At 40.7% G+C, this 26278-nt stretch overlaps 1 protein-coding gene across 1 annotated transcript; it reads left to right on the plus strand.

The window, feature by feature from the left end:
• The first annotated feature begins 1422 nt into the window (after positions 1-1422).
• RGR (retinal G protein coupled receptor) lies at positions 1423-17335 on the plus strand. Its single transcript, XM_054163668.1, has 7 exons — positions 1423-1604; positions 4579-4735; positions 6312-6433; positions 13850-14003; positions 14594-14711; positions 16137-16250; positions 17132-17335. Exons 1-7 carry the CDS (start codon positions 1526-1528, stop codon positions 17273-17275), a joined length of 888 nt encoding a protein of 295 aa, XP_054019643.1. The 5' UTR covers positions 1423-1525; the 3' UTR covers positions 17276-17335.
• The last annotated feature ends 8943 nt before the right edge of the window (positions 17336-26278 follow it).

A 26278-nucleotide genomic window follows, 5' to 3' on the forward strand; every position in this document is an offset into this window, starting at 1 on the left:
TTACATCAAAAGCAGCTGTAAATTGAATGTCAGAGATCACAAAACACAGCAAGATGGTTTCACAATAACCTTTAAGCTCTGATCAGTTCTCCTGGGCATCATGTCCTGCAAGCAGATTTCAGAAAAACTGTAAAATATCCACCACTGTCTTCAACCAAGACCCCTGACTGCGAATGCACCTCCACAGTCTAGGCAGGAGAGCCATGAAGCTCTGGAGCAAATTTACTGTGCCTGACATCTCTATCAACCAAGAGGCAGGTCAACACAGTGTGGGGCCTGAACCGAGGGAAGCCAATATCTGTTCTGTTCCCATTTCATAGAAGGATTATGAGGACAAAGAAGTCATTTCTTGTGACTTCAAGGATGTCAAAGTAACAATTACTGCCCTAGTGGCACCTTGTTAAGGCAATGAATAGGTCTGTGGAAAAGTAGTAAGGAATGAGAAATAAACAAAAAGGTAACAAATATGCTAAAAATGGTGAAATAAAGTGCCATTAAAAGAAAACAACCCTGGCTAGTAGTTATCATACTACTACTCTAAAAGTAGGTTAAAAAGTATGGCTAAGTTGCTCCCTCTTAATGAAGAGAAAATTACATACATAATAGTTGTATAGCTTAAAAAATACTATTTGTTTCACTTGGACTCTGAAAGCTGCAGTCTTCTATTCTGCAGGATCTAAACAGTCAAATTCCAAATGAGTTAGTTAATCAATTTGTAATACAAGAATTGAAAGGAAAATGTTTGACCCTGCTGGGGAATAATAAGGGCTTGTGCACACCTTGGATCCATTATGTGGTTTGGTCATGGCCAGCAGGTAAGGATCTGGAAACTGGACAAGCCACACATTGTATATTCTCCAGAGCCAGGCTACATCAAGACTGCAAGGTAACTCACATACACGCTTGTATGTTTGGGGCCCAAATCAGTAATTTGTAAATATTTGTCTTTATTCTTTATTTAAGCCCTAGTTATGAAGAGGAAATACATTAACATACAGCATAGTCATTTGCCAGAAAAATACACAGCCCAGTTTCTAAAAAAGAAGAGGAAGACCTGTAGAAATTCTCAGTTTATACTTTTCTCCTAATTACCAAATCAGTGAGGGCCTCTTTGTTTTCCAGGTCACTCCCCAATTACATATTACATGTTTCCTTCATTCCACAACCTTTAATTCTTTTCCAGTGTTGCAGAATTAACTGGACAGGGTTCTTAATCTTGTCTCTACAAAGAACTTGTTGTAATTGCAATGAATGCTTTCATTTTGCTGGTGTCTGAAATACGATTTGCAAGGGAAGGGGGAGTACAGGCTGATGCTAGTCCCATCATTACTAACATTCTTGCAGGGATTGTAGTGCTGGAAATAAAAACCCCAAAGCTTTTATATAATAATGAGCATGTGTCTACACGTGAGCTGCTCCTTTAAGAAGCCTTGGGCTAGTGGAAGAAGGGGGATCCAGAGAAAAGGCAGCCCTACAGCTATAACAGGGGGCAGAGGTTAAATCTGTTGGCATTTTTATTGAAAGTATGGTCACTACATATCCTCTCCCTGAAGGCTTCACTGAATTAGAAGTATTTGCGATTGGCACTGCCCTGCTGGTAGAAGGTAAGCTTGGTGCGGGACCTCAGCGGCAACATGATTTTTGGCCCTATTATTCCTAGTGGGAAGGAAAAGTGAAGCAAACAGCAGCATTTATGGTATGCTGACCCAGACCTATCATGTGTACTGTGGCTACATCACCAGTACTTCTGCTGAGCAAATGCGAGTTAGCTGCAAGCTGTTTGCAGTGAAGATCTGCTCTGTGTACATAGCTGCCCTATGGCAAGGGAAGTACTTGTAACTTAGCTTTCTTATGAAGAGTTTGGGATGTAGGATTTTGGGTTTGATTTCTAAAGGTGTTTTTTTTTCTTCCTCAAGAGAAGAATGTTTGAATGGCTGATAAAATTATCAGCCATAAAGCTGGGTTTCTTGTTTTGTGAGCTGTGATGGCCATCTTATAATCAAAGATGATAGGTCCACAACAGCTTGTTAATTGTAGGCTTACACGAAGATTGCATCAGTAGCACTGCAATTAATTGTTGCTGGGTAAAAGTACCAAACAAAAATATACCTGCATGAGATTCAAAAGTTATCACAGTGTTAAGAAGCAAAAATTGAGGTAGAAGACCATATTAATTTAATTTAGCAGGTGTGGGCTTTTCTTAAGGTGTTACTTTGCTGAGAGACTGCAACAAAACAGTGAAGTTTTATCTACCTGGCAGCTAGCAAAGGACAAGCTTGTGGCAAGGACTAGGTCTCAGCTGAGATACATCCCAGTCAGGGCCTGGGACCCCATGCCTGCATAAGGCTACTCAGCTGTGGATGCAGATATCCTGGGGCTCAGAAGTAGAGGAGGAGAAGCTGTAAGTTCCTTCAGAATGGGAGAAATGCTCATCAGCTCACCCCATGAACATGGAGCACAGAAGAAAAGAGGATGCTCACCCTCTCACTGCAGGCATGCCCAGCTGAAAGGCAGCTGCAAAGGAAAGCAGCTTTACCTATTTACCTGCAAAGGAAAGCTACAAGAAGCTCTTCCTTGAAAAAAAGAGAGAAAAGATAAAATTTCTACTTCTAGCCCTCGAGTGAGCCGCTGCCTAAACAGAGAGCTCAGGGCTAAATGTTGCCAATAGCCATTAAGACACCCACAGGGCCTAGCAGGTCCTGGCATGACTTTTCACTTCATTACTGAGTGGTACACAGCAGGGGGACCGGGACACTGCTAGATTCGGCAGAGCCTGACAGACAGGGTCTTGTTGGGCAATGGCTGTTTGTGGTACCACAGTCCTGCCACCCCTCATTTGTCTATCCACACACTCACCTGTGCCTGAGGATTGCAGCCTGCTGGAAATGCAAATTGTTGGACTCCAAGCAAAGTACCTGTTGGTAATCTTAATTTAAAACTAGATGTGGCCTAACACTTTTATGTTTTACTAAAAAATAAGTATTTTCTACAGGGTTTAAGGCAGAACACGTCCAGTGGAGTGGCAATAAAACTTGATTTTTTTGTCTCTGACTTGGAAGATCAAACTAAATAATTAAAGATCAATTCACTTTCTCAAAGATTCTGAAATGCAATGAGACCTCCTTCTTTGCTGCAGCTTCTAAGTGCAGTTTGCAAAAAGTGGGAAACCTTGCATTCACTTTGTTAACTGGATGCATTTGTTGTTCTGAAAATGGAAACTCAATGCCCTTTTTTTTTTTTCCTTTCATTTAGTAAGTTCTCTATCTGTATATACATGCTGGCCTTTGAGAATGGAGAGTGAGGAGAAGCCTGGAGCTTCCAAAAACAAGGGAAAGATTTTTAAAAACTTGATATAGTAATAGCTCTACTCTAAGTATTGTCACAATTTACCTCTCCTAAAGACTTCACTGCATTGAGAGCTGGCAACATTTTACCCTATGGGTGGGAGGTAAGCTGGCAGGGAGGAAATAAGAACAGCAGACCTCAAATGGCTCCAAATATTTCTCCAGGAAATATTTTGTTACATGTTGTGTAATGAACAACGCACATCATTCGTTACTATGGTTATGCCATCAGCCATTAATGCAATTAAGGTAGAAGCAGGATTTCTGACTAGACAAAATCATCCATCTTATGTAACTGCAGAATTAAGACAATAAGCATAGGTAACTATGCTACTTTACAGAATTAGGGTATGTGGATTTTTGTCTGCACTGCATCATTTTTCTTTGCAAGAACATAGAAGACATACTGACTCTAACAGAGACTTAGAGATGGGATGTTTAGTCATGGACTCATCAGAGCTAAAATAATTCAGGTCATCTTGCAAAGGACTTTAAAGGACAAAGCTTGAGCTTTAACCAGTGAAAAATGGGTTTCAGAGTGGCACAGCTTTGTAGGGTGAATAGCTTGGGTTCCTTGGGTGCTCCTCTCTGAGGATCAACATTAAGGGTTTTTTTAAATCTATCAGTGACTGCTTTTCATAATTAGATTATTCCTTTCCATGTATAGTCTATTGACGAAGGGCAGTAATAAGATTGAGGTGGTGTGATTCAAGTACTGTCTAGGCTAACCTTAGAAAGAAGCCTAAAGGGAAACAGGCTGACTAAAACACAGCTGAGAGATTTCTGTGCTTAAACACACAAGAATGTTACAATTTATATTAAGCACAAGCCATTTCACTACTAAAGACAGGCAGGCACTGAGATGCATTCACCAGCAGCATGTGCTGTCTGCCAGCCCCTCTGAAACAGTGTCCTCTGCACACCCCTCACTCAGACCCTAATGTCCCTTGATGGAGACTGGCAATGAAGTTTCTGTATTACAACAAAATTGAGAGTTACAAATAAGATTTATCTATTTCTGCTCCACATAACCGACCATATCTTTGATGCAGTTTTAAGCACTGGCTTCAGCTTTCACCTGCGACTTCTCTCCTGAAAGTCTTTGTAACTTGCTGCTGACATACTCCCTGTGCGTAAGTTTCCACAGCAATTATCATTCTCTCATTAAACAGCAGTATCATTGTAGACATTTTCCATTTCTAGTTGAATCACACCAAACAATTCTGTATTTCAGCCCTGCTTGGTTTCTGTCTGAATGGCCTGACAATTATTTCTTTCCGAAAAATCAAAGAACTGCAAACACCCAGCAATCTGCTGGTTCTCAGCATCGCGCTGGCTGACTGCGGCATCTGCATCAACGCATTCATCGCTGCCTTTTCCAGCTTCCTAAGGTACACCTCCTTTTCCAGAAGAACCACATGAAAATTAACAGCTTAAATTCTAAAAGGTTTAATTAATTAAAATTCTCTCTTTCTAGCGTACCACCTAACCAACTTTCTTGTTCTCTCAATCTGAAACAGCAAAGTTAAACTCTATAGTTCTACAAGGCAAGAAACAAAGCAGACTTCAGTGCATATAATCACTGACAGATTATAAGACATTTAACCAAGAAGTTTTAACAATCCTTATAGTGAAGCTATTTGAATATCAAAATAGAAATACATTTTCATTTGAATAAACCTGTAGATTTCCCACGTTGTGGGAAAGGAAAATGCAGATCTGTGGGCAGGGAGTTCACATCAGTTATGATACATTTGATTTTTTGTTTTCACACATTTAAATCCTTTAATTAGAAGACAGAAACAATATCAAGCATTTCAGTGAATAATTACAGCAAACAAATCACAACCAATTCATACTCAGAAAAACCCCACCACTCTATAAAACAACTGGTGAATAATTCCACATAAATAGCATATTTTAAATGCTGAAAATACCTTTAATAGAGAACAGAAATACATTTCAAGTCAGGATGCGACCATTTTATTCTCTCTTAATAGATAAAAAAAATAAAATTTGCAAATTAACAACAATAAGCTCCAATAAGGCCTTATTCAACACTTTTACCTCCTGTGTATGTCACTCGTTTCAGATACTACTGTCTCACTAAAGTCAGTAAAGATGTCTTTACTGAACTGAAGCTAAGAAGCTAAGGTGAACACACCAAAATGAGCTTGGTTTTAACAGAACCTTTTATTGTAAATGGGAGCAGAAGTTTCCCAGTCCCCTAAACATTTAGCTATTTCCTGTTCAAAGGAACTTCCAAGGGTAGTCTTCTAATTAATTATTCTGGTGTATTATAAATATATGAGGAAAGCAGATTGCTGAAGATTTCCACCTCACAGCCAGGTTTAGAAGCATGAATCAGGTTAGATGAACACAACAATGGAGGTGGGGGGGGTGGGGGGGGGTGAGGAAAGCCATGGGTGACCATGTTATTGAAGGCACAACAGCAGATTGTCTGCTACATGAGACTGTCTCATGATTCATTTCTTTCTATGTCTGCAAAGACATTTGGAGGCCTGAGGCTTGCTATCAGGAGTGTTTCTATTTGTTGCGAGCTTTTGTACTGTGTTGTATGGTAAACACTCACTTTTCAAAAGGGTATTACTCATTTAATATTCATTTTCACATGTTGACAAATTGGCTGCTCCCAGTGGGTGCAAATTTTGAAGATAAGGCTAATTGGATTAAACATAGATTTCAAATTATAAAACCAGCTTTTCAATACAAAAATGAATGGTGGTATTTTCATTTCCGTATAAAGAATAAAAAAGCTGTTGTATTCTATCAGACACCACAGCAAGATAAACATTGGCAAATACCTACAGGCAACCACAGTAACATCTATCACAATGTTTCTCAGAACGCACAGGCTACCATTTTACCTTCTCCATTAATGCAATGTCCAAGTACGTCTTCACATTGTTCTACCATTTTCTTAGCATATTCCTTGCCTGTTAACAGATACTGGCCCTACGGCTCTGATGGCTGCCAAATTCATGGATTCCAGGGCTTCTTGACAGCACTAGCCAGCATTGGCTCCTGTGCTGCCGTTGCCTGGGACCGGTATCATCATTACTGCACAAGTAAGTGCTACAATTTACCTAACAACCTTGCCCAGATCCTGCTATAAAGCAGCTTGCTTAGATCTCAGAGAACCATGGCAAGCACGTGCTTGTTGTCTGTGTATCTTATATGTAAGCTTATTTATCTTACACACTAGAGAGAGAGAGAAAGTATAAACAATATCTCCAAAGGACCTCTTCACATAAAGGAGGCACTAACCAACCACCTTAAGGAGATATTTCCTTTTCCAGATGACATCTCTTGCCCTGCTTTCAGCTTTCTCTTTATGAAGACTCAAACTGGGTAGGTTAGTTCCAAAACAAGCAGCAAATTATCTGCAAGTTTCAATAAAAATGGCTAAAGCCAGGTTGCTCAGACCACTTCACCAATTTTTTCTAAACAGAAGTATAGTCTGGGGAAGAAACTGCTGAGCTGCAGCACTTTAAGTCACCTTCTGCTGATAGCATCCACACAGCCTTTCAGGCACAGTCTCCATATGATTAAAGCAGCAAGCAGTAAAATATACCCAGAGCACACAGTGAGCATGTTCAGTCTGACGTTCCCATTAAAGGTGGAGAGCCCGCCAACTATTTGTTCTGCAACTTTCGTCAAGAATTCAGTTCAGGCAAGGAAATGTTTCATGTCCAGACAAAGGCACCAAATAATGCAGATTGAGCACTAAATCCATACTAACACCCTTTGGACGCTGAGATGTGTTTTGGGCTAGAAAAGCAGCATCTGTATTTTGCATGAGAGATAGCCTGAAAATACATTTTTCTCTCTGCCACACTGACTTTAATGCTTTTGTGTCATGCAATCCTCCAGTCAAAAGCATACTACATTAAGAGCAGAGGCAGAGGAAGCCTAAGGGCACAAGCTTCTTTACCTTGATAAAATTGTTACTTACTGATGGCCAAACACTGCTGCTATTACTGAATGTTTTGAGCAACAAACCAAAAACAAAAGCCCAGAAGACTTTAAAAGATCATGCTCTGTGGCTATTCCAGTAAAACCAGCCACTTCGAGTTTCATCCTTCACATGCTGATTGCAAGAGAGATTAAGTCATATTTCATAGATCTGATACATCAAACCCGCAGGCTATACTGTGTTCTAAATCCATACATTAAACTCCCATTGACACTGGTGCGAGCTGCAAGCCTGCACAGAAGGTATAAAATACCTTTGACCAAAAAAAAAAAAAAGAAAACAAACCAAAATCCAACACACAAACAACCAAACAGCTATCAACTTCATTCCCTTGGGAACTGGCACTCTTTCCAGACTCAGCTGCATAGTCCCCAATGTTTTCATTATGTCCCAACAGTTTCCCAAGAAAACCTTTGTTGTGGCATTCCTTGGCCTCACACTTGATTATCCACTATCCATGTTTCTGAGGAAGAAAGATCTGATGAGAATGTGAGAGACTAGTTTGACAATGAGACTAAATAGAACTTTTCAGCCATTCTGAATACAAGTATGTGCTGGGTCTTGTCGAAGTGCCTTCTTCACTATCTGTCTGTGTCTGGAACGGATTTTTGCATCTTTTGCCGGCATGTAGTGACAGGTGCTAGAGAGACTATGTGGGTAGGAGCATGAGGGGTTAAGTAGGAAGCTGGCGGGTGGGAGGGTACAAACCGTAGGTCTAAGGCTGGGGGTGGGCCATGGCCCGTGGGGCTGGGCAACAGTCACTGCAGCCAGACCCCTCTGGGACCCTGTTCTCATAAGCATTATCACAGTGCCCACAGCCTCCCACCCCTCAGCAATTAGAGCCCGCAAAAGCATGCATTTGCGCCCATTGTCCTTCTGCTAAGAGTTCTTAATGGGTTAAAACCTCCCCCTGCCCATGTGGCCAGAGATGATCTAATTATAAAGATTACATTTAAACACATAGAACATATTGTTATATAACACCATTTTCCTTTGAAAATATTTTTATCTACACAGTTTCATGGCATGCTTCAAAAAAATTCTTCATGTCAGAGAAGTTCCCACTGCCAGTAAAGTTGAGAGAATTCAAGAGAGACATGCAAAACCGCATTGGTAAAGTTTTTACCCAGTCAAACAGCATCTCTATCATTAACCAAATTAAATGGCAAGTTATTAGTTTATAAATATAGGACCCAAAAAAGTCCAGCCAACAGCCCATCCAAAAGCTTGGATGATTAGAGTCTGTAAAATTAACATCTCCGCTTCCAATCCTTTCTTTCCAAACAAAGTATTCTTTTTTTCAAACAAGGTATTATTTTTCAAACCCCACGTTGGAAGCACCAAGAATATCCGTGCTGGTTTGAGCTTTAACTGGAGTTTAAAAACTCAGATGATAACAGACTGAGATTCCTTCCCCCTCCCTTTTCCTAGTAAGGTAAATAACAAACAAACAAACAAACAAGGTAGGGGGAAAGGAGTGAGGTAAATTCACAATATAAATAGTCTGGAATTGGTTTGATAGTAGAAGAGGTACATTTTTTTTAACAAAATATATATATATATATATATATAGCAATAACAGGGAGGGTTCCCAAAGGTAAGGGATAAGGATAATCAGGAAAATATACAAAACCAAGCCTAGACGGCCTTGTATTTCACTGTATGCAAGTAGATTCAGCTCTTTAGGAAGCGTGGCTGCAGCTTGGAAAATAGGCTCCAACCACGTGGTCAGTGCAGGAAGCAGCAGCAGATGATCTCTCTTGAGCAGGTGAGGCAAGAAAGAGAAGGAAGTAAAAGATGTCCACCCTTTTTATAGGTTTGCTGGACAGGAACAGGGAGTAGAATACACCACCTTTGACCCAGGGGACCCCTCCTTTGGGAGGGGGAAAACTAAGTCTCTCTCTCTGCCCACCTGGATCAAGATTCTTTTGTCCGCCTAGGGGCTGGATTCTTTCAGCCCCCATCAAGGAAGGGTGTAACCCATCCGAGAGTAACACAAATATTCACCAACATCCTGAAAGAATTAAGTTCTTAAATTTGGATGTCAATACAAGTCCCTGTGATACAGTGCTAGATTTTACAGTATATTGATAACTAGGTATGTTGCTCATCAGAAAACAGGTTGATATTGATTGGCCTATGGAATAGCACGTGTATGACCACCACACATGACAGAGAAGCTAGACTTTCAAGCCATGTTACTCTGCCACCTTCTTGCTTTCATCCTCCCAGGCAACTCTGCTGGGCAACTCTCATTTCACCCCCTAAATGTGGCTTTTTTTGGCCTATAAGATGCTACTTTCATGGTAAAGAGGATAGAATTACACAAATCTGTAGTCTGAAAGTACAGAAGGGAAAAGTCAGAATCTGAAGGGTTTGAATGTCAGTCACTAGCAAGATGGGAAAACATATTGTATTTCAAAATTTGATCATTAGGAGGGAAAAAGAGAAAACAGAAGCAATTTTACTCCAGTACCTGACAGTGAAGAAGGAAAGGGTAAACTCAGAGGAAGCTGTCTGTCAATAGCCAATTACTCAGGAGAGAAGATAACATTTTATATCAAGATACACATTGTCAGTTCTCCCTCCCTGGCCATTCAGATGAGAAAACCACCCTGAATTATGTTCTTAACATAGACAAGGGAGGAAGGAAGCAGCAGCCTGGGTGGTCTCACTGTAGCAGAGAGAGGCAGGCAGAGGGCATCTGGTAGATAACCTAGGGGGTCAGTGACCTGAAAGTGAGCAGCCACCTACCATGGAGACACCTTTGCTGAAGGCATTTCAATTTAATGTACGTTTCTTTTTGGTGAAGGTAGTACACTGTCATCAGCAGTTTGTGAAGAGGGGAAGGATGATCTTTTTTTCTTTTTTTTTTTTTTTCCTTTCATAACCATGGCATACAGTTGCAGCTTTAAAAGGAAAGGAAAAAAAGTACAGAAGATTTTATGCTTGCATTTAAGAGTTAGGGGAAAATGAAAAATCTGAAGTGATTTACATCAGTATTTTTCTCAACATTACAAAAGAGAAGACAAAATCAGCAGGGATTTCACAGCAACATTCAATTTTTAGAAGCAAAATTGCAGTTTAACCTAAATCTTAACATTCAAGGAAATCTAGGTTGTCACACCAGTATTCAAAGATTATCAAACTGCCATTTGCTCCAATTGCAGCTGTCAGGTCTCTCAAATTAGGACCAGGTTCTTACCTCCTGTCACACTGCAGCCACCTTGCCACACTTCCTTCATCTCGTCTTGCACCTGCTTCAGTTTTCCCTGACAAAATGCCAATGTTTATATAGATCTTGCATTTTCACTGAAGCAGGAGGTAATTGCCAAGAAAGCTTTATGATCAGAGAGAACAGCAAAAAACTAATGGAGTAAAAATATCCCTTTATTAGGTTATTTTAAAGAGCTTTTCCTAATGACATGCACAAAAGAAGCTATTATGCAGTGCAGCTATTTTATTTCTACAGTGGTTGGTGCTTTTCACTCCACAGATGAAGTGGGTACCAACACCTATTTTACTTATGACTGATACATATTTTTGCTTATAAAACTTTCAAATATATTTGTCTTTGACAAACTGCCAAAGTTAGGTGATGCATGCCATGAAGGCTAGTACAAGTCACACTGTTCCAGAATATATCAATTATTATAACTTAACCATTTGCAAGACTGAGGAAGAAGGACTTTTTTTCTCCTCTATTCTAGAAAATCTTCACAGTATCACAGTATAACCAAGGTTGGAAGAGACCCCAAGGATCATCAAGTCCAACCTATCCCAACAGACCTCACAACTAGACCATGGCACCAAGTGCCATGTCCAATCTCCCCTTGAACACCTCCAGGGACGGTGACTCCACCACCTCCCTGGGCAGCCCATTCCAATGACGAACGACTCACTCAGTGAAGAACTTTTTCCTCACCTCGAGTCTAAACCTCCCCTGGCACAGCTTGAGACTGTGTCCCCTTGTTCTGGTGCTGGTTGCCTGGGGGAAGAGACCAACCCCTTCCTGTCTACAACCACCTTTCAGGTAGTTGTAGAGGGCAATGAGGTCACCCCTGATCCTTCTCTTCTCCAGGCTAAACAATCCCAGCTCCGTCAGCCTCTCCTCATAGGGCTTGTTGACCTTTTGAGCACCAGCCAGAAATCTAGCCAAAAGGTAGACACTGTGTCAGAGGTGCAGTTTTCCCTCTTTCCATGAAAATCAGCTAAATGTTTGACCAAATTATAAATCTTAACCAAAAAAAAAAAAAAACCAAAAAACTAAATGAATGAATTTTCCTCATGGACTAAAAGCAAAGAAATAGCTTATAATTATTTCACATGGCCAGCATAATCAAGGTTCTGTGCTTTACCTAGCACTTCCTAAAATTTAGGCTTTTGACATTGCAATTTTAGTAACCTTGAAACAATGGGGATTTTTTTGTTTGTAAGAGTGACCTCTTTCTTTTCCAAAGCAATTACAGAAGCCACTTTAAATCCCCTGTAATATTTTACTACATGGAAAAGAAAAGCTTCCCTTTTGCTTTTCAAGGAGAGACAGCCAGAGCACAAGAGTGATTAGACTTATTAGGACCAAATTACCAGCACCAGGCCCTAATTAGAAATTATATCCTTAAGCATATACTGAACTCCATACATGCACATTTAACTGAATTAGGACCTGCACAAGTATATTAAATTTTGTCAGGCAAAAGAAAAGGCATTTAAGGTAAAGCAATGGCCTGCTCTGCACTAAAACAACTGAACTGCTTTCCTGCTGTCAAATCTCTCAGAGAAGGACACTTTTGCTTTGTGAACAGAGCACTGTTTCTTTCACTGTTCTTGTACTGAAAATATTGTTTCCTAGGTAAAACAACAATTATATCAAGTTTGTTTAATTTTAGATTCATGCATTTTTAGCTACTTCTGGTGTGTCATTAACTGCTTTCTGGAGGGTCATTCTTCACTAGCAATTATTAAGGGGGTAAAATTTAAGAGAGAAAAAAAAAAAGAGTATTTTCTTTACTTTTTGCATGGTATTTAAATTGCAATGTGTATATCTGTTTTTTCACACAAGTAACTTTTGAACATCTGCACCAATCAATTTTTTCCAAGGTGACTTTTAATGCAATTCAAACTCTAATTCTTTTCCATGAAGAACCTTTGGAACATAAGAAAACGGATAAAGTAAAGCCAGTATTCCTGTAAAAGGGCAATTTCGTTAACATACGCACTTGGTTATCCTTTAAAACATAGGACAGTACAACACAGAATAGCTACTGTAGAGGCTGTGGTTCTTCCCAGTGCTTCTGCCTTATAGAGATGTCCATCTTATGTGTTCTCCTCAGGCACTCCACCCACCAGTCAGCCACATCTGATCCCCTGGCAGGGCCTCACCTCATGCTTCTTGCCTCCAATCCTTTCCTTTTCTGAGAAAGGTCAGAACTGGCCTGAAACTTCCTGGCCTGTTGTCATGATGCTGATGTTAAGGGCAGAAGAAAAGAATGCTTCCTCGCCTCAGTGTAAACGACATCATTACTTCTCCCTAATGGGAGATTTGATTAGAAGTAGAGGAAGAAGTCACTATGCTCTTTGCAGGTGCAGCTGGCGTCATGGGCTATTCAGCAGGGGCATGGTTACGCACGTTAGCCTCAATAACAAAATTATCCAGACCTTTTTACACGCAAGTAGCAAGGCTAACGCAATGTCCTGTCCTGCAGCATCAGGGAAGCCTGCCTGACTTCTACATGAAAAAACACTTCCTGTGTCTTCTGAAGTTTCCAGCCTTTTATTTCATTCATTGACCTATTCCTGTGGTATTTTATGGAACTGGATGAGATAGGCACAAATTTTCATTTTTATTATAAAATCAGGAAAAAAACTAGTAAAGCTGAGCTTCACATTTCCTGTTCCACACTATGCAAGGATACTTACATATTTGATCATAGGCATCTTTTAGAACAAGACCTTTCTCAGGTTGTGTGCGTGTGTGTGTATATATATATACACACTCCCTGTTTCAGAACAGGGTATATTTAGTATCCAAGCATGCCCTACACTCCTGGCAGGAGCAGGCAAGAACAAGGCAATGTGTGCAGTGTCACATTTCTGATCTAACGTGCACCCTGCTAATTCTTCAAACACTATTTATTGCATCACCCTGTTCCTTCTACTTTCTGCCTTGTCTAAGTATTTCAACATGTTATCAAAACACGAGAATATAAAGGTCTGTAACAGCAGCTGCATCTGAAGTGGTGTACAAAGCTGAGTAGAAGCACAGCATTTGTCTAAGCAAAGCACACAAAAGGGGAGTACAATTTGCTGTTTCGTGAAGTCTGAAAGCTTCCTGCATATTTTATGCACGATTGGTTCCTCCAGACTCAGGTCAGCATCAGGCTAGAAAACACAGACAACTGCTTTTTTCTGCCCAAGGGCCAGGGCACTTGGCTCAGGACCCACAGAACTAGACAACTGCCCAGTAGTTTCATTATAGGCATGGAGACCACCTTTTCTCTTCCTGCAGGGAGCAAGCTGCAGTGGAGCACAGCCATCTCCATGATGGTGTTTGCATGGCTATTTGCTGCCTTTTGGTCTGTGATGCCCTTGCTGGGGTGGGGAGAATATGACTACGAACCACTTCGGACCTGCTGCACCCTGGACTACAGCAAAGGGGACAGGTGAGGGCTAGGGCTAACTCCCATGGGATGGTGAAAGGAGGCTGTTGTCCCCCGGTGTGGCCTGGGCAGCAGACCAAAATCCCCCAGCTGCACCCTGTCATCGTTGCTGGGACAAATCTCCCTTCCCAGCAGCCAGGGAAAGGCAGGCACCACTTGAGGCTGCCTGGAGTCACAAGGCAGCACACAGGAACAGCTAGTCAGCTTTCTCTGTGGGAGAGGCTGGGACTCAAGTTTCTGCTGCTCCTGTGCTTCATCTATAAGCTGCATCTCTTCTGGATTTTAGATCTGCAACTCTTTCATAATGGCTTTGCTTTTATGTAATCCAGCACAGATGTCTGAGTAGTGATGCTGGGGTTTAGAAACCAAGCACCTGTTGCAGTTTCCTGCAGTACTGTCCATTCTGCGCACAAGAGCATGGCACAACTTAACCAGCCTTCAGAAAATGCTGCACCTCAAACATGTTGATAAAAATGGTTTTGGCAATTTTGAAGATATAAGTTAATTAATATTTACAGCAAGTTTACAGAGATGCCCTAGAGAGAAATTAACAGCCTCTTTTTTTCTTTTTTCCCCCTCCTCACCCTTTCCAGAAATTATATCACATTCCTTTTTGCACTGTCCATTTTCAATTTCATGATCCCAGGCTTCATCATGCTGACAGCCTATCAGTCAATACACCAGAAGTTCAAGAAAAGTGGGAACTATAAGGTAAGAAAGCTTCCTCAGCCTCTGCAAGTGCCTTACTAAAACGGGGCTGCATACAACAGAAACAAAATCTTCAAAAGGCCTTTATTCACAGAGGGTTTGATGCAGCTTTTTCTGTTCACGCATTCCAATGCTACTTGAGTAGGAGGGTGGAGCAAAGCAGGATGGAGCCACCCAGGATGGTGATTTGAAGATTTGACCAGCCAGCCACATCTGCCCTATCCTACTGTTGTAAACACTTCCCCATCAAAGTGAGGGCCAGGACTCCCTTAGAATTCCCCTCCACCAAAATTTGTCCAGCCCTAGTGAAAAAACAAACATGCAGCATGCAGAATGTTTGCTCTGGAAGGATCATTATTTCTGCTTTGGTACAGGCTCCTAGCTTATCACTGAGGAAGTCAGGTAGAACTGCAGCTATGCAAGGAAATGCATAGGCACCGTGTTGTGGGAGATGGGCCTTCCTATACATTTGTTTAGATTTGGCTGAGGAAATTCAGAAATCTTTATGGGCTGGAAACAAAGAAATTGCTCTGGAGTGGCAGGTTTATGGGAATGTAATGTGGTAATTATATGAGTTGTTTCCTCAAGTGCAGTCTGAGGCACTATGTATGATTGGCAGGCACAGCCCAGCCCCTGTACTCAGTAAAGCTCTCAAGGGGGATGTTATACCACCAAAGAGACAGTCAGGCAGTCTGGTTTGAGTATATGTGCCTTCTATATATTTCTTGAACAAATCTCTATGTTTCTTATTATAAGTCTCTTACCTTTATTCAGTGAGTTTATGCAATAGCATGTGATTTCTTTCTTATGCTATTCTGTAGCTGTACAGTCTAGTTATGGTGCAGAAAAATTAAGGATGACATTCTCACTTTTCTATTCATTGTTATAAGACACTTGGAAACACCTGTCTGTGAATACCACAGATAAGGCCCTACCATGAACAACAGAAGAATCCTATTACCACAGCATTCATCTGTTGCACTGCAGTAGTAGTGGCTTCACACAGTTTGTCTGATAAACCCTCTAAGAAGTCACCAAAATGTCATTCCTCTTAATCTGTTTTTAAATTTACATTTTGTACTCCCCCCTCAGCAGTAATTACTGGCCATGGCTTCTACATCTAGCACACACAGATGTGACTCACCTACCATAAGGTTCTCTGTGACTGTGCCCAGAAGCAACTGCCAATCCCCACTCAGCCCCTAGGAGCAGGGCTTTGGGGCTTCTTGCCCTGGAAGCCCTTCAATGCAGAGAGAGCTGTGCTCGCACAACTCTGACATCGGCATCAAAGCAGCAATGATACAGCGTGTCCTGCTGACTGATCTTCTGCTGCTGAACACAAACCACAGTCTCACAGGACCTGTCCCGTCTGCTTGCTGCAGTGTGCAGTTGTGAAACACAAAGGAATTTATCGCTCTTATTTTTCAGTTTAATACTGGTTTACCATTGAAGACACTAGTCGTTTGCTGGGGTCCCTATTGCCTCTTATGCTTCTACGCAGCAGTTGAAAACGTGATGTTCATTTCACCAAAATATCGCATGGTACGTCTATGCCACCTGAAGGGATTCAAACTCTCCTCTCTCTTTCCCTATGGAACAGTGCCAGATTACTCACAACTGGGTTTACTTGCTGATCACTTCCTCAAAGCATTCTGTTCACCCACCATGGCAAAACAGCTAAGCACAGTGATACAACAGGCATTATATTACTGCTTTGACCAAACCACAATTTAAAAAGCATGGGGATTTTTCTCTCAGCAGCTGGTCAGGGGGCTGTAGCCTGTACTGCTTCATGGTTTGTAGGAGCTTTATGTATCCTTCCTACAGTCAAGTACCAGCTCCAGATCTTCAATTTTGAAAAGACTGTCACAGTCATTTCTCTAATATTTCCCTCTTCTCAAGGAAACTGCAATTGATCACTCTTAAGGTTATGCTACCCTCTTTTTTTCCTTTTTTCTATGAGTCTTGGTTCCAAGATTGCCTCTGGGATGCAATAATATCACATCAAACCTTTGAACATTCATTGAGTCCCCCAAAAATCAGAAGAGTTTCAGGTCACCAGGTACTTAGGCATTCACTAGTCCACAAAAAATGTGTTAGCAGTATCAGCTCACTTATCCATCACAAGATAGATGTCCATGGCACACTCTTTGCTCTCTCTAAGTATTTGTGTTCACTCTCAGCTGAAAGATCCCCATTTCAGGCAATGCTGATCTAAATTCTTTCTCCTAGAGACTATAATTTCCTGAGCAAGGGCCTCCAACTGACCCAATTGCTTTTAATCCTCATCTCTCTGGGGGTAGCAAGCTGCAGCCATTGGAGACAGCCATTTGTTTAGTAAAGGGAAATTAATCCTAGGCTAAAATCAGCCCATTGGTTCCTCAGTACATTTTCCTATTAATGAATATTCTGTCTTACAACAGATTCCTGCCATTATTGCCAAGACTGTGCCAACAGTGGATGCCTTTGTATATGCCCTGGGGAATGAGAACTACAGAGGAGGAATATGGCAGTTCCTCACAGGACAGAAGATTGAGAAAGCAGAGGTTGATAACAAAACTAAATAACCCATTATGGCATTAAGTGAAATGAATGCAAGTACATCATTGAGAGGAAAACACGAGGAAATTGTGTGCATTCTCTGATATGTACATGCAAAGGTGGTTCCACATCAGAAAGGCTGTGCACTGGCTACAAGCAATGAAGTACTGAAAGAAAGCCCTCCAGATAACTGTCCCAACCAGCTGCTTGTCAAACAAGCTGCCTTAAACCTATGTTGATTGTCATCAGTCTCATTTTATATGTCACTGCAAATAAACTGTATGCTGGAAAGCATTTTTTTCCCCCTGATATGCTAACATCAAAGCTTAGCAAATTAACTGAAGCAGTGTATTCAATATCCAGTGAGGCCTCTTCAAATCAATTTGTGTGGTTTGTCCATATGGTAACGTCTGGATTACTAAAAGACTAATGAGGTATCCAGTATTACACCGCAAGTCTGTATAAATAGCTTGCCCATCTGAACAACACATTTTCAATGCACCCATAATGAGAGTTCCTAAATTTCTATGTTGAATCTGCATTCCTGATTCCATAAAAAGGTTATTTTAGTGGGCATTTTACCCCAATAAGGAATATTACCTTGGCTCCTATTCAAATGAATTATTGTGTAACACTCACCTTTGTCACACAGTAAACTGCATCAGATTTTGCAGCTGCTGCTTACCAGGACAACCAACAAGCTCATAGCCCATCACAACAACATTTTATCAAACTTTGAGCAAAAACTAAAGGGAGGTCTGGGTCAGATTCTATTCTAAAAATGCCATAAGGATAAAAATTGATTTCAAATCTGCCATTAAATTCCCTTATGCTCTACCTGAGCAAGAACAATCACCAAACTGGTTGTGAATAAAGAATCTCAGCAATTGAAAAGCCACTTCTAATTATCAGAATATGTGCTTTAAACTATTAGAAATGTCCATTTTAACTGTTTCTATTTGCTCATGTTGCCCACAGGAGGAAAAACTGTCCAGTTGATGTAGCCTGTTGCTACAAGATGTGTCTTGGAATTACCTGTTCGCAAAAAAAAAATATGTGCATGACACACAGAATAGGGGGCACGGTCTCAGGCTGTGCCAGGGGAGGTTTGGACTTGAGGTGAGGAGAAAGTTCTTCACCAAGCGAGTCATTCGTCATTGGAATGGGGTCCCCAGGGAGATGGTGGAGTCACCGTCCCTGAAGGTGTTCAAGGGGAGATTGGACGTGGCACTTGGTGCCATGGTCTAGTTGTGGGGTCTGTTGGGACAGGTTGGACTTGATGATCCTTGGGGTCTCTTCCAACCTTGGTTATACTGTGATACTGTGAATATGAGACATTGTGTACACAAAAAAAGAAGTCTAACTGATTCTTACAGGGATTATGTGCTTCACTTCCAAACAGTGACAGAAAAAAAACTTTTGACACTAACCAAAGAACAAGCTGACCTGTCCCTGCAATGCTTTCCAACATACTAGAAAAGAAAACAGTTGCATGTGGGTTACAAAAGGTTAGATAGTGCAATTCTGGAAAAATCAGTGGGCAGAAAAAATTCCCCTCATGGCTAGAGATGGGAAATAAATGTAATTGTACTGCAAGTTAACCAGCAGGATCCCATTCAGAGACATGCTTTGGGACTTGTAAGGCTCAATTTAGTCACAAACTGACAGAGCAGTGAATAATGCCATGACAAAATTATTTGGAACAATCACATTTAAAGCTGACAGCTAAGACTTAGGTCTTAGGTACACATAATCTGAAGTGAGCAGATGATGAAATGTTTGCACTGATAAGTGCAAAATAACGTGTATGAGCTCAAAATTACTTTTAAGTGTGCATCTACAGTGACAGGCTCTGAATCTGTAATTACAGCTTTTTCTCAGCAAAGAGACCTAGCTAGGTCTTGAAATCATAAGTTCACTTGTCAGCATGGTCATACTGACAAATCCCAGAAAAATGTTAAAAAAGGCTAAGAAAGGAGTAAGAAACAAAAGGACTCATGGTCACATCACATCATGGACACATCACTGTGCTCAGACCTACTGAAAACAGTGCATAGTTTGTGTAATTCCATCTCGGAGAATATAGATAAGAAAGGAAAGGGCCACAGGGATGATCAAAAATATGGAGAAGCTTGAAGACAGTAGGGATGGAATAAAGGAAACTGCTGGCTTTTGGAGAGGCAGCTGTTGAGAAGCCTAGAGACAGCCTTATTGAATCAGAAGTTCAGGAGGTGTAAAGATGAAATGATCGTTTGCTGCTTCCAACAGCACAACAATGATGAGACTTGCAGAAAAATTAAACTGAGCTTTGCATTTGCTGAATTTTGCAGCTTGAAAAGTGTTCTTCACATTTGCCTACTGACACACATTATAGATTACATAACAATACTGTAACAACATCACAAATAACAGCTGAAGACACTTGATTAGGGTCTGAGTCCCCTTTGGGTTAAAGGGAACATACCTCAGTAAGGAACTTGTCTCAGGCTTTGGCTCATGGTCTATTTTCAAACTGATTTGTTTGTTTGCTTGTTTTTAAACTGTAAACCTTTTATTGTGGGAGTAGAAAGCAGCAGAGCTGTTTGTTCATTCTGTTGGACAGTTACATATTTTAACATGCCTCTTTTTAGGTTGTTGCATTCTTTTTTGTATTCTATTACTGAAAGATAGTGATGGACTAGCTTTGAGCTCTGGTTGCTCCCACCTGCTCAGAAATCCCACCTAGTTTCACTTGGCACCTCCAAACCTAAGGATGTACATGAAACCTGAATCATTTCTCCTGTCATTCATTTCCACCCACAATACCTTAAATGACTGCTTCTCAACCACACAGGCCCATAACTGTCCCAGCCTAGGGGCTCCTTCATACAATTTACAAAGGATCTTGACTGAGTGAACAGAGCCAAATGCTTCATTTGAATAAACTAGATGGACTTAAACACCTCCTCAGTTCTGGCTCACGATGCCTTGGCTGCTGATTTCTTGCCTAAGAGTGGAGGAAGTGAGGTTGATTGTGGTCCATTTATTGGATCATGGATAATCTCACTTTCTCCACACACAACAAAATTAAATTAAAGAAACCAAAGTGATACAGAAATAAACATAATAGTTTCCAGAAACTGGTCACCTAGGCAAAAATCCTCTTCCAGCTGTAACTAGTTCTCACCCCTAATTTATCCACACTAAGAAGAACTGGTTGACAACCCCTGACAAATGCACTAACAAGTGCACTGTGCTTATTTCAGAAAACTATCTGAAGCAAATTGCTGCACGTCAAGAAGCCCAACACATGCTCCCAGTTAATTACACAGTTTATCCATAGCACAGTCAGCCTTCACCACAACAACACTGGCCCAGTGCCCTCTGGAAGTGCTGGTTGTCCACATCTTGCCAATGAATATCTGATACCATCTTCATAAAGTCTATCACAACAAGGTCCCATATCTCAAGTCGGTTATGCTGAAGCATGCAAAATCCCATCATGTTTTCACACCCCGGAGAATCCCAAATGGCTAGAAACAGGATATGTATCAACAAAGTACAGCCACAGGTGTTACACAAGGGCTGCAAAACACTCACATTCAGATAGTATCCCACTTATAATTTAAAAAAAAAAAAAGGGGGGGTAACTCTTGGATGCCTTCAGCAACTCAGCTTAAGCCAGAACACATCATCTGAACATCTGATTAATACCTGTCCTGTCACTAAAGACAAGAGTGATTACAAGCTACCTGCTTCTAAAAATCATAGAACAGTAGATATTGGAAGGGATCTCTGGAGATCATAGAGTCCAATCACCTGGGATCACCTAGGGCAGGTCACAGAGGAGCACATCCAGATATGTCTTGAAAAGCCCCATGGAGGGAGATTCACAGAGTCAGATTGCATTGGATTGGAAGGACCCCTCAAAAGTCATCTTGTCCAACCCCACTGCACTGAGCAGGAACACCTCCCAACTAGATGAGTCTGCCCAGAGCTACATTAGAAGAGAAGGCTCTGAGGTGACCTAATTATGGCCTTCCAGTATCTGAAGGGAGTCTACAAGAAGGCTGGGGAGGGACTTCTCAGGATATCAGGTAGTGATAGGACTAGGGGGAATGGAATGAAGCTGGAGGTGGGGAGATTCAGGCTGGATGTGAGGAGGAAGTTCTTCACCATGAGAGTGGTGAAGCCCTGGAATGGGTTGTCCAGGGAGGTGGTTGAGGCCAGGCTGGATAAGGGAGGGTGGAAATAGATCATGCTTGTGGTCCCTTCCAACCCTGACTGATACTATGATACATTAATCTGGAATGTCTCCAGGGTCAGGGCCTCAACCACATCCCTGGGCAACCAGCTCCAGTATTTTACCACACTCATTGTAAAGACCTTTTTCCTCCTGATGTCCAACCTAAATCTACCCTGCTCCAGTTTCAAACCATTGCCCCTTGTCCTATCACTACATGCCCTTCTAAACTGTCCTTCCCCAGCCTTCCTGTATATTGAAAAATAAGATCTCCCTGAAGCCTTCTCTCCTCCAGGCTGAATAGCCTGAATACTTTCAGCCTGTTTTCTCTGGACCCACTACAGCAGATCCATGTCTCTCTTGCACTGGGGGCCCCAGAGCTGTACACAGTACTCCCAAGCAGGATAGAAGGGCAGAATCACCTCTCTCGACCCGATGGTCGCATGTCTTTTTATGCAGCCCAGGATGTGATTGCACTTCAGGCTACGTCATATTAGCTATTGCAGCCCTATGCTGGGGAGGGTTTGGACAAATGTTCACAATCAGAATAGAAGAAAGTGTGCTTCTCCTTAGGGTTCAATTACTTAATTCAGAATCTAACCACTCAACACAGTGTCTGCATATTACAGACAACATTAACAAACCACTCTGCCTCTTGTGGGCAGTCTAATTCTGCTCATTTGTGTCAGAATGAATATTTTGATGTGCTGATGAAAACCAGTATTCTGAAGAAGAAAGAGAAGACAATTATCCCTCCTTATCCCTAAGACACAAAGAGCATAATTTTTTCATGTTTTCTTTCAGCTGACAGAAATGCCTCAAACTTTAAAAAGCACCTCTTGCAGTCCTATTTTCAAGGATATTAAATGCACACAACTCCTAGTGAAGCTACTATGTCCTCAATAATGCCACAAATCAAGGTCTTCCTGACTCAGTTTTCCTGCACTGCCCACACTTCCAAACACCCTATGGTTCAATAAAAGGGAGATGAGTTTTTCTGCAGTGCACATTCTTCATGTGTTCCATACACTTTCTGCTGTGTTTTTCCTAGCAACTCTTGTACATCTGGATCCAGGCATTACAAGCCAATTTGGGAATAGGGTCAGGGGGATAATTTGCACTGTTCCCAGTCTATCATCATACCACTTTGAATTGCATTACTACAAAACAGTGAGGTGAGCTAGTTTTGCCACTACCAGGAGAAAAAGTACTGTCAAATTCCTAAACACAGATCCAAGGGCTAATGACCACTTTGGTTCAACAAGTTGGATAAAGAGACTAAAAGCGTGTGGTGGGTTGAAAATTACCCCCTAACTAATTTAGAGAAAATACTCCCAAAATAAATTTTGCCAGACCAGCTCAGTTGTAAAGCAAATGAAGCTATATTTAGAAGCACACTACAATTTAGAAATATGAAATGCAATTAATATGTACAGAATATACAATATTTACATCTATTTACAATTTATGAACAACACAAGAAGCACCCTGGGCAAAACTAGGGGGTTACCAACAGCTTCCCCTTCCCCGCTCCCTTCCCACCCAACCCAAAGAGAGGGAGAGAAGAGCAGAGAGTAGCTTGTTAGTACTTAGCCACAAGAACACAGCCAAGGTCAACAACAGCCAAGAAAAAACACCAGCTAGTGTCTGCTAGAGCAAAGAAGCTGAAGAGTTAGCTTATACAACTAACTTTATGTTAGTTATCAGACCAATGACATTATTTAGACCTTATCATTATTTTTCCTTTTACATCCAATGGTAATATGTTTACATTCAACCACTTTTGTAATCAAGCTGGGGAAAATTTTCCTAGACATCAGCCTAAAACTACCACTAAGTGTAATGAAAGACCCTTGTAATATAATGACAGCAAGTGTTAGTCACAAGTACTTATCCTTCCTGTGTTACCTAAATTTTGGCTCATGTTTCACCTGTGAGGAAAATGTGATGACTCACAACTCAGACTGTGGCACTAAGAGTTTGCATCTTGGAGTTCAAAAGCAAAAATATTTGGTACCATCTGTCCAGTATACATATCCACACTTAGAGACAATTAATCAGAGAATTACAATCAATGGTCTGCATGAGGTACACTAGACAAGCTACCAGTAAATATTCAGAAGATGCTTTGTTATGAAAACAGGCATGCCACTCTCTGCAGAGAAAAAGGGAGGATTGACCTGTTGCATTAAGGTTATATACAATAGTAAACACATATATTGTAGCTGTTGCTTGGAAAATTGCTAATGCAAGGCAATATCTTGTGTATTATTCAAAAGAAAAGATCCAGTAGTAACAGAAAGCAGAGAAGATTCTAAGAAGGTCTCAAGATGATGCAAGTTTGAGTAATTATGAATACAATTTTAATTGTACATGTAAAACCTAAGTATTATTTTTTAACACTTTTAAGACCCTTGAATTTCCACAGGCAGGATTTCTTCCTGTGTAAACCATGAAATTTTTCAAAGTGGACGTTGTTCAAAACACAACATGAAATCACAAAGCTGTCAAAAGATGAGAGTTAAAGCTGAGTAAAGGTGTTGTAATGGGCTACAGATTTTCCTTGTTTCAGAAAAAGCAGAAGACAAGCTCAGGGCTCAGCCTCCTGTGCACTGCTTAGAAAAGACTACTCTGAACAATGCCAGAGAGACAAGTCAAAGGGAGCTGAAGCAAGCCACTGCTTTCTTTGAGACTGGCCCACAGAAATAGTTAGTAAAACAAAGAATTTGCAACTAAATGTTGATTTCACACTGAGAATTGTTTCAGATGCAGATTCAATTACATGCTTTAAAGGAATCTAATATTAATCCATGCTTTAAATTAATGTAAACTAATGAAACACTTAAGAAATGCGCTTCAGAGGACAATACTCGATTCAGTAGGTCTCTAATGACAGAAAATGTGCTTAAATTTAATAACAATTTGTTCTTGGGAACTGGAAAATACTTGAGTAGTTATAATGTATGATCTAATATTTTAATACATTGCTATCAGAAGTAATTCTTTTTAAAACATGACTTGCAACTGGTAGTACAGGAATGTGACTGTGGAAAGAAATTTGTGGCCTATGAACGCATATAGTTTATTTTTAAGAAAGGAGTGAAATGATGACAGCAATAGTTTGCTTACATATGAAAAACAGCAAAGAAAGCTATGCAATTTGCAGATAGCAAACTTTCAAGTCCTAACAGCAAGAGTGCTAAATTTTCAATATGCTTTATATCTTGACAGAGAAAACAAACTGTATTTTGGCAGACAACAGTTGGAGGATGTAATTGCTGGAGAAGTCACTAGAAGAATTTTCTTGGTGAACAGTGAGATAATTTTTCTCTCCTCATGGTGTTCAATGATTTGTATCCACTGCCCCAAGATTTGTTCCATTGAACTACACAAGAAGATGCTACAGCAGCATTATTATTATTTGCTCCATAAGCTGATCCATCGTACAAATACAAGCAGTTTTGCAAACAAATCATACCACATTAGATGAGAGGTTGTTGTGCTGAAAAGCAGCTGTACAAGCAGAAGCTTACAAATTTTAATAACTACAGAGAGGGCAGGTAAAATACCATTGAACAAAAAGGGGGAAGACAAAAATCAATGCTTTCATCAAATATTTGCTAGTTCTTCCATTACTGAACTGGAGTCACCTCGAACCTCAAAACTGATCACCATTCCACATTTGTGCTTCTGGCCCTGCAAATCATTGAGTGGCAGCATGTCCTAAATATTACATGGCACCTCTGACGTATGGATTTGGATTTCCCAAAGGGATCTGCAGCCTGTCTGCCCCTGAGAAGGATTCAACTTTCTTGAAATAACTAACAAAGAACACTCTTAATGGAGACAAGACAGTGGGCTGATTTACTGTTAACCCTTTATCTACAAAGAGACTAGGCACAAACATGCAATATATCCAGCTCCTGGAGGATAATCTCCAAGCCTGAATTCAATACATAAGCTTTCCCTCAAAAGATCTACACATAAAGGTAAGGAAAAGCATCTTAGACTATAAATCTAAAGAGAGGGGACTGTTTCATACTCTACCTGCTTGCTCTTTGGCACCACACTGAGATACTTCCCTACAACCTGATTTCAGACCAGGACTAGAAAACTTAAAGCCTATATTTTCAGATAATGAACAAGAAATTACCGTTATGGGCCAAAATAGATGCTTTTATGCAATAGCACTCCCCTGGAACTGGAGGGGTTCAAACACATTTCTCCTTAACTTCATAGCAGTCATACATGCATTTTCTCACACCCAGGAGAGCCAGCAGGCTGTTGTGAAACTCTCCCATTTCCCTGTTGACATTATACCCTTTTCAGAAAAAGGTTTTGCTAAATGAATGTGCAGAAAATGAGACCAAACAATTTGGGATTGATTTGACTTGACTAGAAGTGAAGCAATTTGGATCATGATGTTTGCTTCTAGAACAAAACTGTAAAGCCTCATGTTTTGCTCATTAATGATTGCATTTCTCCAAGATATTTGTGAGGATGGGTAAAACATGACTAATTGCATCTCCTATGAAATTAGCACACAACATGTTCTAACGACTAAAGGTTATATACTAACAAATCTTAAAATACAGTTGACAGTCAGATACTACTGAATAGGGACATTTTTAAGCCATAGACTTTTTCTTGATTGGTTTTCTTTGTTTCTTGATGCTATAGTCACATATTTAAGCGATATAAAAATTTGTAAAGTAGTAACTAAGAAACAGATGGCTTATCATTACAGAATGACCTGAGCCACCAGTTGCAAACTGAAAAAATGTGTTCTGGTAAGACCAACTGTTTG

This window comes from Dryobates pubescens, chromosome 8 (genome assembly GCF_014839835.1).
Source record: "Dryobates pubescens isolate bDryPub1 chromosome 8, bDryPub1.pri, whole genome shotgun sequence".
Taxonomy (NCBI): domain Eukaryota; kingdom Metazoa; phylum Chordata; class Aves; order Piciformes; family Picidae; genus Dryobates; species Dryobates pubescens.